Source organism: Coturnix japonica, chromosome 3, assembly GCF_054131305.1.
Source record: "Coturnix japonica strain WE chromosome 3, WE-NBRP24, whole genome shotgun sequence".
Lineage (NCBI taxonomy): Eukaryota > Metazoa > Chordata > Aves > Galliformes > Phasianidae > Coturnix > Coturnix japonica.
Window position 1 is genome coordinate 100,235,742 of NC_140665.1, and position 15,358 is coordinate 100,251,099.

General features: G+C 41.6%; 1 protein-coding gene across 50 annotated transcripts in view; it reads left to right on the forward strand.

The window, feature by feature from the left end:
• The window catches only part of HMBOX1 (homeobox containing 1), a 101,381-nt gene that overhangs the window by 71,622 nt on the left and 14,401 nt on the right, over window positions 1-15,358 (forward strand). For all 50 annotated transcript variants that reach the window (XR_014944982.1, XM_085544213.1, XM_085544224.1 and 47 more), the window contains one exon: window positions 615-768. Coding sequence is in view for 49 of the 50 variants with exons in the window: in XM_085544213.1 (XP_085400339.1) it covers window positions 615-768 (154 nt within the window). In the remaining variant the exon portion in view is untranslated. The remainder of the gene's footprint in view (window positions 1-614; window positions 769-15,358) is intronic.

The window sequence follows — 15,358 nt, forward strand, 5'->3', positions numbered from 1 at the left end:
TCAAGCTTCTTGAAAGGAGAAATATATCCATAGATGGGGGACTGAAGAGGAAAGATGTGATGTTAATCTGCTTTCAGTGGCTTGTTCAGTCAGGCTGGCCCTCAGGATCCCGTGTTTGCCCAGGTTACTGAGTGCTTTTATCTGTGGAGCTATTTCAAGTATTTACTTGGCTCTTCAGCCACATCAAAATACCTTTGGGTATAAACTTGCGCTGTGCTTTCTGAGACTGCTGTACAATTAATTATTTCCCCTTTCATGGCCTAAGTGGTAGCAATGCAGCCTAAATAAAGGTCATGTGGGGCACAGCTCCTCCCTGCTTTATGACACTTGATGAAGACAAGACAGCATTTCCAAAGTGGCTTCAGCAAAGGCAACAAGCTCACTTCTGTCGTCCTTAGGTTTTTGTGGTCACCTGGTATTTCTCTGGCTTGGAGGCTTGGAATGGGAACTCTTAACTGGCTTTGTATGTCTTTAAGGTGTCTTTTTTTGATGATGCTTTACTATTTAGTTTGAATGGTTTCATCATCTGTCTTGTGTTTTTTTTCCACGAGCAGGAGTGAGGAAATGGGTGCGATTTTTAGTCCACTAGGAAACGCGATGTTTATTATCCCTAGGGGCTACATTAAGCATGCGACCCGCTCCCATCCCAATAGAAGAACCAGAATGGAGACAGACGCCTCCCCCAGTCACAGCTACCTCTGGGACCTTCAGACTACGGCGAGGCAGTCGGTTCACGTGGAGAAAGGAATGCCTGGCGGTTATGGAGAGGTAAGTCATTTTGGGGTTCTGGAGAGGGGACACTTAAAGCCAATGTGAGTATCCTTTTTTCCAGCTAACTTCGTTTTCATGGATGTACTTTAGTATCACACGTGCCAATAAGTGTTAACATAATTCCACATGATAGATTAGGAGGAGCTATTTCAGCACATCTGTTGTTTAAGAAGAAATTATGTTGTACTTCTCTAGATACTATCATATTTTGTAGCTGCTAAAGTGTGTTTTCCTTTGCTCAGTCTGAGAGCATCGATGTCCATTCAGCTTGTCCTTTTCTTTAGCAGAAACCTTTCCATCCAGTCTAATCCTGACTCTCACTTGGTGGAGTTCTGCACACTCTTTGTACCCTACATTTCTCCCTCCCTCTTCCTGGTTTATTCTCTTAACGTTTCAAGTTATTTCATATCCGATACTGGCATTTCAGCAGCACTATAATTGTACAGGATGCAGAACTTTGCCTTAACAAGCAATATATCTCCTATCCAAAAAGGCTCTTACAACCTTTTTACGCAAGCTGGGAACAGTACAGAGCAAAGTAGATCTTTCAAATACATATGCAGAGTGGTAGGTGATCATTAGAGCTCCCTACTCTTCACTCCTGCAGAGAAGAAGCACTCTCTGAGCCTGATCTCCTTGCTGCCTCTGTGCTTTTCCCTTCTGGTTCCTTACAATACTCTCTCTTTTATGGGTAACACCATATAAAATAATGAAGGTCTGGTGAACTCAAGCATAGTTGAGAGATGAATGTTTAATTCTGATAAAGGTTAAGTGGCTGGGAGGAGTTTTCTTCTTTCCAGGAGCATAAGGAACCCCCTTTCTATGAAAGCACTAGATGATGTTCTTTACACACTACATTCCACCCCAGTTTGCAAATCCATTGAATCCTTGGCCATTGGGCTTTTAGGATGTGCTTTTGCCATTTCATTACTGCTACTCCTTCCTCTTATTTGCATGAGGGCTTTTGGAAATGTTTCGAAGCAGGAGAGTGTCTGCATCTGCCTTGCCTAATATCAAAATACTGAGTTCAACATGTGTGGGTGAGGCTGCAGGCCATCAAAGCAGCTTTGCAGGGCTGAGGCCAATAACTCTTTCCTTATTCTGTGCTGGCACTGTACTGCACAGCTTTGACTGAATATTTTAACATAGGAATAATGTAAACGTTTAAAATCAATTCTGCTTTGCAGGACCCATCTTGTATAATGTCCTGATAGCACAGTGGTTTGCATTTACCTGGTGTGTCGCCCTCTGCATTGAATGATGTGCAGTGTGGGAACAACATCCAGTCTCTGCTGTGACACTCTTGAAGTCAGATGAGCTGTAGTGGGTTGGTATGCATCTGTTAGAAAGGTTTCCTTTTGTGTACCGAGGGAAGCAAGTCAGCACTGACATTGGAAACCATCGAGTACTGTATGCAGATATGTAATCACCTGATCTAATTTCTTATTACTCTCTTTCTGCTTTTAGCCACTCTTGGTTTTGTTTGGTGTCTTGTTTTGTGCTCTGTAAGATCTCTACTGCAGGAGTTTGGGGGGTTTTTTGGTTAATTAAATGGAGACTTCTGCCATGTTCCCTTCATCCTGGCTTTAAAAATAATTTGCAGAACCCTTGTTAGGTCACTCCAAAACGTGAATTTCCCAACCTTATGCATGGGTGCTGGAAAGCATGGCCTAGAGTTGTACCTAGAGGCAAGAATACAGCAAACACAAGCTGTGGTAAAAGCTTTGTGTGGCAACAAAACACAGGCAAGATTGGAATATGGTTGTTTATCTGTTAGGTGCTCATTGGCCTAGTTGAGCTGTAAAGATGTTTTGTGTGACAAGTTTGAAATGATGGGAGAGAAACACTCACTTGGGAGCCCTATGAAGAGGCAGACTAACTTCACTTCCAAGTCACTAAAGTCCTCCAGGCTCTTCATAATATGGTTCAAAGCACCAGGCAGCATGAGGGTAACCAGACTCCAGCTGTCTCGCCCAAGCAGATCAGGTTTGCTTGGTGCTGTAGGGTCAGGAATCATCATTTGGCCCACAAGCCAGTGTTTGGCACTGAGTGTGGACTGGGGCCATTCAGCTGGTCATTTGCATTTTCCTCTAAAGGATTAAGTTTTGACTGTGAGCAAAGGCGTCTTACTCACTTTAATGGACTATATTCCTTAATTAAATGCATGTTTCATTGTGCTGCATTTGTTTGTCCTGCAGCATCTTAATGTGCTGTTGGTGAGTGCAAGGATTTAGGCACCTAGTTCTGAGCTTCTTTTTTGGGTATCTCAGTAAAGTGTTTGTTCATCTGGGCTTTATGCAAGTCAGCAATGAGAAGTAGGGATCCAGAAGGCAACTCCATCACACTGACGCAGCTCATGAAGAATATGTGCATCTTTCTCCCTAGCTGCAAGAAAGGTCTTTAAGTGATTTATTTAAATGCCTAACAAGAAGAGGGCTGAATCTAGACATTAATTGGAACTGTTGTGTAGGTGATGCAAAGCTACTTTTTCTTTGTACACTTTTGAAATGTTGCTGTGAAGCAGCAAAACAGGCTTTTGGTGAGGATCAAAGTCTCGGGCTGCTGTGTGAGTTAATTGTGGCCTGTGCTATTGGCTTGGAGTCGGTTGGTATGAAATGCAGGTGCTAAAAGTCAGCGTATCAAAGCTGAGAGCACTTCAAGGAGAGAATCTGAATTTGATTGTAAAAATGAGAAGTGCTCCCCAGCCAAAAACGCACAGAACCAGTCAGGATTTGTCCCATGTACTGAGTGAGAAAGATGAGGACTTTTTAACATGCAAATCTACAATAATTCCAATGCAGTTAATTGTATCATGTTGGCAGCAATATCATAATTAAGATTACAGTCAGACCAGCACATATATTAAAGTATCTGATGTGCATAAGTGTCTTTTGTGGGGTGCGTGTATTAAAGAACCTAATTGGTTTACACTGGATTTCCAGAATAGTGCTTGCGGTCTCTGTAATTCAATTCTCTGGTCTTTACAGCTCTTTTGGAAGTTCTCCCAGGGTAGTTTATTACTCGCTGGGCTTTCATTTTGGACGATACATCCAGAAGGTCTTGTTCTCCCTCTCTGTCTTTTTGTTGTGTGTGTTCTTTTTTCCCCCCCCTCAAATATTGCTCTGAATATTTATGTTCTGAAGGTGAAGAGGAGCAATAGTTCCAGAAAGTAAAGTTCTATATTTAACTTCAGACTAGGTGTGGTTCAGACAACTGCAGTGCAAGCTCCCTCTCACTGCTGTGCCGGTGATATCAACCTTGACCTGTTCTCTTCTTGAGCCTCCTACTCATGAAATATGCTGAGTTTTGTGAGCGGTGATGTTGTCGTGTGGCTTCACCCTCCTTTGGGAATAGAGCTGAGACTTCAGCAGTCCTTTCTGTTCAAACCTGAGGTTAAACTTGAAAGTCTGTTTCTGGTTCAGTTTCATGTTGTTCTGCATTACATCTTGTCCATAGGATTTTCTTTTCCTCTGCTTTACCTCTTTTCAACCCCTCTCGTTAGATCTATTAAATTGAAAATCCCCTTCGGGCTTTTTTTCTTCTTTTAACGAAGCTGTGTCATCTTGTCTGTCTTTTTGCTTTAAGTTGTTTGTGCTTCTCTAATCGTGTGTTGCAGCTGAAGTTTATCTTTTCTTTCAGGCAGATTGTTACTGATGGATGATCTAAGATCAGCAGCAGGATCGATGGCAATACACCCATTTTTAGGCACTCTTGTTAAGCACCACTAAATACTGATGGGATGGAGGGCATGAATATTGTTTGTTGTTTTTTTCTTTTAAAGTATATGCTTTATCCAAAAGTTAAAATAACTGTAAATTGTGCTCTAGACAACATGAATAATCCATTAGTTGAGGTATTTCAGTTTATCTATAAAGGAGAGGCTTTTCTTTCTGGATGAAGGTTATTTGCTTTGATTGTGTGTTTTTAATTGTAACACTCTACTTTGCTCTTAAAGCATCCTTTGGTGAAGATATATTTAAATTAAAGGCAGTCAGATGATACTGATACCTATTATCCCCATTTCATAGATGGCAAAATGGAGTCAGGTGCTTCACTTGGCTTTGTGATCCAAGGCAGCTTTATTCACAAGAGAAATGAGTCTAGATTTCCTAAGATACAGAGGGTATGGTTTCGTGATATAGCTGAGCTGCATTAACAGTTTGTCACCATCTCATCCTTTAGGTCTTATCCTGTCTCATCACCCTTCTCAGTTCCTCCTCCTCAGTTTCCTTGCTCCTGCCATCCTGCCTTGTGCCAGATGTATTTCTTGTTGGATGGAAATACCCGCCAATTCAGCTTGGTTCAGGAAAAAACTGCATTTCTGTGAATTAATTCAGCTTTCTGTGCGATGAGGGTATGCCAGAACTGGTCCAGGGCAAGTGACACGTATGCATGACTGAGAGCACCAGGAAGGGAAGGCTTAGCAAAAGAAAACTTACAAAGGTTCTTTGTAAGAGATTCTTTTTGTTTGCATGTCAGGTTTGTCTTACGGTTTGACTTAGATGAATTCCTGCTTCAGCTCGGAGCACGGTCATGCTGGCAGTTGCACTGGTATTGTTGAAGGTGTGTCCTTTGATTTTTGCTGTCCATCCTTCTGAAGAAGCAACTTCTGCAGCGGTCCCAGCAAGCTGGCAGAGCCCTGTGCATGGTTCTGGCTCTGAGTGATATCAGCTCTGACATGCGCTATTAGAAATTCTTCCGATTGTGAAAGCACTATTACTGCAGCTCTCCTGAGCGCCGGGGCTTCCACAGCTTCCCTGGGGAAAATGAGAGCTCTATTAGCTCCTGAAATTCAGTTAGGAAATTTTCTTAGTTAATTTCATCCCATTACTCTTAGTTATGTCTTCTAGCAGAACCTTAATACCAGCCCCATAGGGGATCTAAGTTTCCTGTGCGAGGCTTTGGAGGAGATGTAAGTTTTGGATTCATTGTGTTTCTCCCTCTTCAAGCTGACAACAGAGCAGGAAGTAATGTCTTTTGGTCTCTTCCATTAGGCTTGTATATTGTTAGAAACAGAACATCAGTTTCTCATCAATATAACAGCGTCCATCAGCGGGCTTGGAAATTCTGCTTGCTCTTCTTGGGCTTTTCTGAGCCAGTGGTGAGAGGTGGGGAGTGCTGAGAGTTATGTGTTGCTGCATGTGTGACCCTCGGATATCATTGAACTTGCCTGTGACTCAGTGATCTCAACTGTAAAACACCTACTGCCCATTTGGGAGACCGAGCCAAACCAAAGGAGGAGGGGTGAGCCAGGAGGTCAAAGCCCACAACTTCCATCTTACCAAGGAGGATTTGTTAGGTGTTAGGCAAAACTTCCTAGCTTTATGGATGATTGAGTACTGATGTTATCTATAAAAACTGTGGAATTTTTCTCTGGAACAAATTAGCTAAAACCTTTTTCTGATACACGTGATCTCAGTACAGAGGGGAGTGCTGGATGACTTCTTCACATTACTTTCCATTTCTTTCCAAGGTGTTTGTTAGTCAGGAGGTCGCAGTGGGAGCTTTAACTGCCTTAAGTCCTCTGAGATCTAAGGAAGGAATTCTATTTTTTTTAGGATCTGTTCATACCTGTGAAGTGCTTTGAGATCCATGGATACAGGCACTTCTGCAAAGGCATTCGGTGAATTTCACTTTACAACTTAGACACAGGCAACATCATTTTGTTGTCTGAAAGTTCAAGTGGTTCAACTCAGGGTCATTGCTGTATGTCTTCATAAAATGCAAGAGCAGCCATTTTCTGCTTGCTACACAGTCAGTATTTCTTATTTTGCATTAGATCAAGCTACATTCCCTCTTAGATATGCATAATATGCAAGCTTCCTATTTTAATCAGCTGTAAGCAAATCCCGGTTGTGTGGCAGATAGCACACAGCAAAATGTAGTACTAGGATAACTGTCCAAAGTGCTCACCAGGCACTGCTGTCTGGAAGGATCCGGCAGCAAATGAGTTAATTTTCTTCAGGGAGCTCAGGTGCTTTTTGTATCTTTGTTTTGGCTCTTTTTACTATTAAAAAGAGAGATCTGTGGGAGGGGCAATTCCTTGCAGCAGACTCCAGATATTTTCATTTCTTTATTTATTTTGCCAAGGTCAAAATAACTGAAATCAACATTTGCAAAGGGAGCCTTGTCAGTCTGACCTGTAACAGCACTATCTCGTGTGGCAAGCCCCTATTTTAAGGGTGGGAGTGCTTCCCTAGTCCAGATATTGTGCGTTTCTTCAGAGCCAGTAGTTGCTTCAGTATTATTAGGAAGAACTTCTTTACAGAAAGGGTAGTTAGGTACTGGAATAGGCTCCCCAGGGAGGTGGTTGAATCGCCATCCCTGGTTGTGTTTAAGAGCAGTTTGGATGTGGTACTTAGGGATATGATTTAGTGTAGGGTTTTTAGAGTTAGGGTTCTGGTTAGGCTGCGGTTGGACTTGATGATCTTCAAGGTCTTTTCCAAGCTGGGTAATTCTATGATTATGTCTCCTGCTCATGAAGGTGGAAAGCAGGATTTCATCCTAAGGTATCCAGTGTCTTCTCATAGAATCATGGCAGTTCTCATGCAACTGGCACCAGAGATCTGTTTGTACCCAGATGCTTTGAGTGAAGATGTCCAGAGGTATGATTGATATTTATCATGCTGGCTAATGTCATTTTTGCTGGCTCTGATAGCACCAATATATCAGAAGATCTCTGAGGTCTCTTAACATGTTGCTTTTGAAAGCATCGATTGGCTCCTTTTGGGACAAATTCAGAGTGTACCTCTGGATTCTTAACAGGCGCAGCACCCAGCTGTTTGTTTTGCACTTGCATTGATTTCATGTGACCAGTTTGTAGATCTGTGTCAGGGCACTGCGTAGGTAGGGGTGGCGTACAGGCAACCTCAATTCAACCTGAATTCCTTCTGGGAAAGCATGAGTATGTGATAGAATGTTTGATGATCACTGAATGATGGGCTGCTTAAATCAGCCCAGGTCAGACTCGTTAAAGAGCAGCCATGTTGTCCTTGTGAAGCTTTTCCAGCTCTACCTTTTCTCTCTGGCACAAGAGGTCCCTGTACTGCACCTACCAGTGTGGACTTCTGGCTCATCTGAAGCTTAGAGGCTCAGCAATAACACAGGTGGTGATGATGATAGTGTTTGTCATTCTCTCTTACCTTCCTCTCTGGTCAGTGGCTAATTCACATGTGGCTACAACTCATATAGCTGTGGACAAAAGCTCCCTTATCCTGATTTTTCTGAATATCCTGCTGTTGCAGCTGTGGGCATTCTTATTATTCACATAAATATGTAATAATTCCTTCTAAGTCCTGCAAAGGTCTTTTGGGTACCTTGGGAGAGCTAATTATACCTAGTTTAATTCTATATGCTAAAATGTGCTTAAAAAGTAGGAGATCCCTTTTGCCCAAGTATCTGTGAAAGAATAAAAACATGGCATTTACCTTCCCATGATCATTCATCTTACACACTATTGTCAGTGTACTATCTACCTCCTTCCTGAGCTAAATGTTCTTTCTCTTAACTGTTCTCGAATGAGAAGTCTTTTTATTTGCCTCTAGTAACGTGTATTACCACTCTTCTCTGGACCAGTTCTGTTTTTGCTGGACAACCTGCTCTCAGTGACCCTGCTTAAGCAGCAAGGTTAGATCAGGTGACCTCCAGAGGTGTCTTCCAACCTCAACAACTCTGAACTCCCGTGATTCTGCATGTTAATTTTCAGCTGTCTGGGTTAGGTGAGAAGGGGCCGGAGCAGCACTGATTACCATATTTCCAGAGTGATGTTACCACTGATTGGAAAATGGAAACACAACCCCTGTTTTTAAAAAGGGAAGACCCAGGGAACTACAAACCAGTCAGTCTCACCTGTCTGCCTAGCAACATCACTGAGCAGATCTACCTGGAAACTATGCTAAGACATACGATACACGGAGAGGTGATTGGTGACAGCCAGCATGGCTTTCACTAAGGGCAAATCATGCCTGAAAACTGTGGGGGTCTTTTGTAATGGGGTTATAGATCTGGTTTATAAAGGAAGAACAATTGACAACATCTACCTGGGCTCGTGCAAAGCATTTGATAATGTCTTGAACAACATCCTTGTCTCTTAATTGAAGAGATTTGTGTTTGATGGATGGACCACTTAGTGAATAAGGAGCTGGTTTGGCCGGTCACACTCAGAGAGTTGTGATTATTGTTGCAGTGTCCAAGTGAAGACCAGTGATGAGCGGTCTTCCTCAGGATTCACTGCTGGGACTGGTACTATTCAATATCTTTGTTGGTGACACAGATAGTGAGATTGAGTGCTGAATGGTGCAGTTGATGCACTGGATGGAAGGGATCTGCTATCCAGAAGGATCTTGACGGGCTGGAAGCGTGGGCCTGCACAAACCTCATGCAGTTAAACAGAGGCAAGTACAAGGTTCTGCAGCTGGGTCAGAGCAATCCCAAGCACAATTACAGAGTGAGAGGAGACCTTTCTCCACTTCTGGTGTGTTGGCCCATTAAGAACAGTCCTGAGCGGGAATTGGGTGTTGTGTGGAATGAGAAGCTCAACAAGAGTCTACGATATGTGTTTGTGCTCCAGAAAGCCAACCATATCCTGGGCTGCATCTAAAGTAGTGTGACCAGCGGGTCAGGGTGGTGATTGATTCCCTCTGTGTTGCCCTTGGGAAATCCATCGTGGAATACTGCATTCAGCGTGGGGCACTCAACATGGGAAAGGCGTGGATCTGTTGGAGTGAGTCCCAAAGAGCCCGCAAGGATGCTCAGAGGCCTGAATACCTCTCCTGTGGATACAGCTGAGAGCTGGCATTCAGCATGGAGAAGGTTTTGGGGCAGACGTCATAGCAGCCTTCCAGTACCTAAAAAAGGGCCAACAGGAATGATGGTGAAGTACTTCTTACAAGGGCATGCGCTGGATAGACAAGAGATAATGATTTTAAACTAAAAGGATAGATTAGATATAAGGAATAAATTCACTTTGAGTGTGTTGAGGCCCTGGCACAGGCTGCTCAGAGAAGACGTGGATAGTTTATTCCTGGCAGTGCTCAGAGCCAGGCTGGATGGGGCTCTGGGCAACCTGTGCTGCTAGGAGGTGCATTGGCCCATAGCTGGGTGGGCTTTAAGGCCTCTTTCAACCCAAACCATTGTAAGATTCTGTGATCTGAAGATTATACAGGCAGAAGAATCAGATTTGTGTTGTTCCCTGATCCCAGCTGAACATCTGGTTTTGCTGATTGTTTGTATATTGATTGCAGGTATGTTTTCTTTGAATAGTCCACAATGATGTGTGTTTTTCCTGAATGATTACAACTAATTTAGAACTACTCATGGTGCACATAAGTAGTTTGAATGTATTCCTTTCTGTGTGCATTACTCTGATATTTGCAAAGATATCCCATGAATTTCAGTTGTGTGGGAGTGTTTAGGTATGTCTGAATTTCACAGCACTGATCTGCGTTATTTGTATCTAAAATAAATCATTTACTTTCCAGAACGTTATTTAATGCAACTGTTAACGCCAGTCTTTTTAGGTCATTACTTCTTTGAGTAAAATCTTGTATTGTGTGGAATCTGCTCAGTGGTCTGCGTGCAGTTATGTTGAGATCTCTAGGTGCTGCTTCCCATGAAGCTGTGGGTAATCTTTCTATGGCTTTCTTCTATCCCAGCATTATATTTACTGGAACTCTTGGCATTCTTCTTCCTATGATTGTTCTGTTTTAAGTACAGAGGATCCAGGGGCATCCACAGCCTCCTTGGGCAACCTGTTCCAGTGTGTCACCACCCTCCATGTGAAAAACTTCCTCCTAAGATCCAACCTAAACCTCCCCTGTCTCAGTTTCAAACCATTCCCCCTTGTCCTATCAACTGAGACAGTACTGGGGAGTATACTCAGCTCTTTGGCAGCAAAATTCTGTGGAGTTCAGCAGATAGTGCCCAGAGAGATGTTTGCTATTGCATTAACAAACACAAGTGATCATAAAGCTCTGATCCTTTGGCTTTTTTTTTCAGTTTACTTAAATTGCTGAGAATGAACTAGGCAAACCCTGACCTGCTGAGGGGGGTCGTTCCTGGTCCAAGCTCACCTGAAAGAAGAGATAGCTATCACTCAGTGAGATTTATCTGACCTGTATGTAATGTTATCCACGGAGTAAACCCACTTAAGTGAATTACAGAATTAACATCTTGAGCACTCTGGAAAGAACGAGGAAGGGATTAGCACTCAGGTTGGCACCTCGTCACTTCTCTCTTTGATGCAGCCAGCTTGCAGCACGGGGTGTGTGTGAGCACTGCCCAGCTCAGCACACTGTTGGATGTGCGCATTTATGGTTTCAAGAAGTATGCACAGTATTTGTGCTGACTCTCACTGCAGTGATTCTCTGAACAAGGTCCAAACCTACCTCAGTGAAAGGAAATTCAGTGCAATCTAGTAACAGATGTGAGGTCTTTGTACAAGTAATAAACAGAGCAATTACAAGGAGAAACGAGGGAGCAAAATTCCTAAGTAAAACTCTTAAAATATGTTACATCATGTATTTATGGGATCTTGGTTAGCCTGTGGAGTGTTTTAAACAGACTAAAAAGAATGCTTTATCAGAGAACCATATGGGCTTTAACCACAAAATACGCTACCACATCCTAGGTTCTTTTTTATCCTTTCAGTTTTGTAGACAAGGATTGCACAATTGACCTTTTTTGTTAGATTTTCCTTTGGATTATGCCTAAGTTTTAATGCCTTGAATTCTGTGCTGTTTGTAAGGAACTTGGTCAACAAAACAGGAGGCGTGGAACTATTCCAAAAAGCTTTTTTGATATAATTTCCTCATAAACAAAAAAAGAATAAGATAATAGGATACATAAGTACAAAACGTACAGAAAAGGTCATTTGATTTGTTGCTTATTATCTATGTAAGCCAGTGCTCTTTCAGTTTCTGAATGTTCCTTGATATTCTCTTAATCCCAGGAGCATTGGTCTGGGACTTCCTGTTCATGCCCAGCTTCTTGTTGCAGTCAACCTTTATTATATCCTCTTAAGAAACTGATTAAATTCTCTACTGCAGGCAGATATAGCTGAGGGTACAAAAGCCTATTGGGAGACTTCTACCCAGCAGGCTCTTATTGCTCCAGCAATCAGTGTTCCTGGGATTGTTTGTGACCAGCACGTACCTGTCCTTCCTCAAGCAGTATCACTGTTTAACTGAATAGATGCTGTCTTCCATCTCTTTTCTTCACTGCTGATCACCTTCATGTTTTTATGGTAAAACATCATCTCATCTCAGCTTTGAGGTTTGTTCAGGTAAAACAACCTGTACCTCTTGCAAGATAAGCTTTCCATTTCTCTGTTACTCTGAGTTCTCTCTTAGCTGTTCGGTTTTAAATTCTAGGAAGACCAAGGATGTACATCATTCAGGTGTGGTCTTGTTCAGCTATTTTAATAGAGTGGTCTAACAGCCAGTGATCTCCTTATTATAGATGATGATACTTCTGTGAATAGAAGAAGCTGCTCTTGTTCCCAAAGTACATGATCTTGCATGCTGCACTCTTACATTTCCATTTCTTGCCCTTAGGTTTGTCTATTGCTTTTTATGATACCCCAGTTCCCTGCATTGGCGTGGCTTCTGACTTTCTCACCAGCAGATTTCATCACCTCGTTGAGACTTTGTGTTAAGATCATTAAGTGTTTTCATTCTTAAGATACTCCAAAGATTGTACCTGAGGTCATTGATGAGCTCCTTCCAGGCCATTATTTTCAATCTTTAGCCCAGTTCCTAGGGTAACTGTCTCATAATTGTACTAATCTGTGTCCTTTCTGAAATTATTAATGTTTTCCCATTTGTCACTACATTGAATGGTTTACTGAAGTCCAAAAGTGCTAAGATTAATTTTCTTTGGCATAGAGAGAGAGTCAAGAACTCTTCAATTGCTTTTAGAGTATTACTACCGGTAATGTTTTAGTCATACCTCCTCAGAGAAGAAGATGAGACCATTCCCCAGGAGCACGGCTTTCCTGAACAGAAGTAGCATTGATATTTAGGAGGAAGCATATGACAAAAATCACAACTCATGATATGGAGCACAGGTATAGGAGTCAGGAGCTGTAGCTTCATTTCACTGCTTTGTAGCTGTTATTTGGTCTGCATCTCTTAATGCTGCCGTTCTCTTACACTTAAATTCTTACATTAATATCTAATATTCAAATAAATTCTTTTTTCTGCTTTATGTCTGTGTAATGCTTAATGCAGTAGAAGTTCTGGTCCAGACCTTAAAGGTACCAGCCATTAGAAAAAAAATACATATAATGAACCTAAAATCAGTAGCTTTGATCCTGAGCCTCTTGACTTAATGCAAGAATTGACCTGACCTAGTCTTCTGGATTCTGTAGGATCCTTTAATTAATTTAATCAGTTCTGATTTCCTGAAAATGCAGCAGCAGGGATGGCTGTCTGTGCCCTCCTAAGCTAAGCTGAGTCAGGTCCAGTACTGGAAACTGTGAATAAAGACTTGTGGATCATTGGGGGAGGGGTAAGGTAGTGATTTAATAGCATGCAGGAAGTTGTCAGCTCATCTTTAACTTTATCTCAAGTGTCACAAGTAGCATTTTTCTCTCCTACAGGACAAGGGGAGACTTGAAAAGCTTCATAGCCACAAGGACTATAAAATTACGAAACACATAACCTTTGGGGGATTTAATTAGGAAAAGCCTGGGGGGATCTTGGTGCTTACACTTTGCGCATTCTATACATATATATGTACATATATGCATTTATTTCTGTGACCCTGTTCTGAACTTACTATTCAAGCAGAATTTTGAGATGAGGAAGGGCTGTGGTTGTAGAAATAATTTACTTTTAGGTGAGCAGCAAACTCAGGTTTTAACTCTGAGTTAAGCATTTTGTGAAAGAGAATAAAGTGAAGTTTGGGGTTGAGTAATGTGCAGTTCAATTAATACACTTTGTTGCTTGTTTGTGTTGCCAAATAGAACCTTGGAATCCTCTGTTGTTTTGCAAATAGTGTCTGTAATAACCCCAATGCTGATTATGATACATCACTCTACAGAGTTGGGTTTACTGAGCAGCACTTACTGAAGAGCTAGGGATGATTTCTGCAGAGCTTCATCACTCCTTGGTGATGTAAGTGCATGAACTGACTTAGCTGACTTTGCCAGAGCTGGGTACAACTTCATAACTTTTCCCCTGTACAAAGTTCAAAACTGTAGATGAGACGTTTGCTTTGCAGATATCTTCACAAAGGTCTTGTTTATCATGGGGTTAAGCCCAAGGGATTAAACACACATGAATATCCTTGTAGTGCATAGGTCTCCATTTAAAGGTTGCAAGTAAATGAAGCAGAGCAGGGCTCATGCTATTATTCATGCTTAGGTATCTGGTTAGGAAGAGCTTTGAAGGTACTCTATGCTCATACCAACTGGCTGTTGAAATATTACAGAATAATTCTCACTTTATCATGTCTTGGTGCAGTAGTGGCTACCTTTAAAACAAATCTACTTTTTCCATTTTTATTTTGTGAACAATTTAGCTCTTGTTAGTTGGGATGCCATTGAGCTTAGGGATAGTTGTACAATTTCAGCCATTGTGTGCTGTCAGTGTCTTTGAGGTGCCTTAAGCAGATACTACCTATGTGTTTCAAACTGCTAAAAATGTGAAGTCTTTCTACTTGTAAGACAGCTGTTTTGTAATTTCAAATACATTCTTATCACTAAATCCAATTACAAGGAAGAGTAAATCGCTACCTCCGATGTCTTAACTATTCTTATTTTAATTGTTAATTATCTCAACAGTAGGGTGCTATAGATTAGGAGGCATAGATTATCTTCTGCAAGTATGAGGCTTTAGGAACCATTATCAATTAATTCTGTTTTTAAAGAATTTTTAGGATAATTTTAATAGCTTGATAGAATTGTATTGGTGCTTGAAACTGCTGTCAAAATATCATGAAAATGACTTTAAAAAAAATCAGGAGCTTCTTGATGTTGTAGTAGCTTTGAAGGTCGTGCTGTCCTACACACTCCAGTGCAAGGTGTATTTTTGATGTTTTAATCTCTACTGCAGAGTAGATTCCTGCTAAGAAACATCAGTAAAACGATTCCTTGTCTTTAGCCGCTGATTTGTACAAATAAGATAAGGAGCCATACCTTGTGTTTGAGGTTTATAACATAACCTGCACAACCATTTCAGTACAGGTACACAAAGAGATAGTGCCATGCAAAATAACAATTAGAATTTACATGTCTGGTGCTGTAAGTAACGAGATCCTGTTGAGATCTTTCCTCCTGATTTGCACCTTTTATGAAGAGAAGTACAAGAATAAAACCACTCTTACAGTCAGTGATTTAAACTCATCTCTCCTTAGAAGGAAGCCTTGGGATTATCTTTCACTTGGCTAGAAAGCCCAGCTGAGATTAAGGAGTGCTTAGACTCGAGTTCACTTGCATCCCAAGAGCCGTTGTACTTGTCCTTAGCTGATCTAAGGTACAGGGGTGCTCACCAGGTGTTTCCTGTAGCATCTGAACTGTTTGGGTACGTTCTGTTTCTTGAGGAAGGAGAAGTTAGTGACTTTGGTGCATTCTGCTCTCCACCAGAGA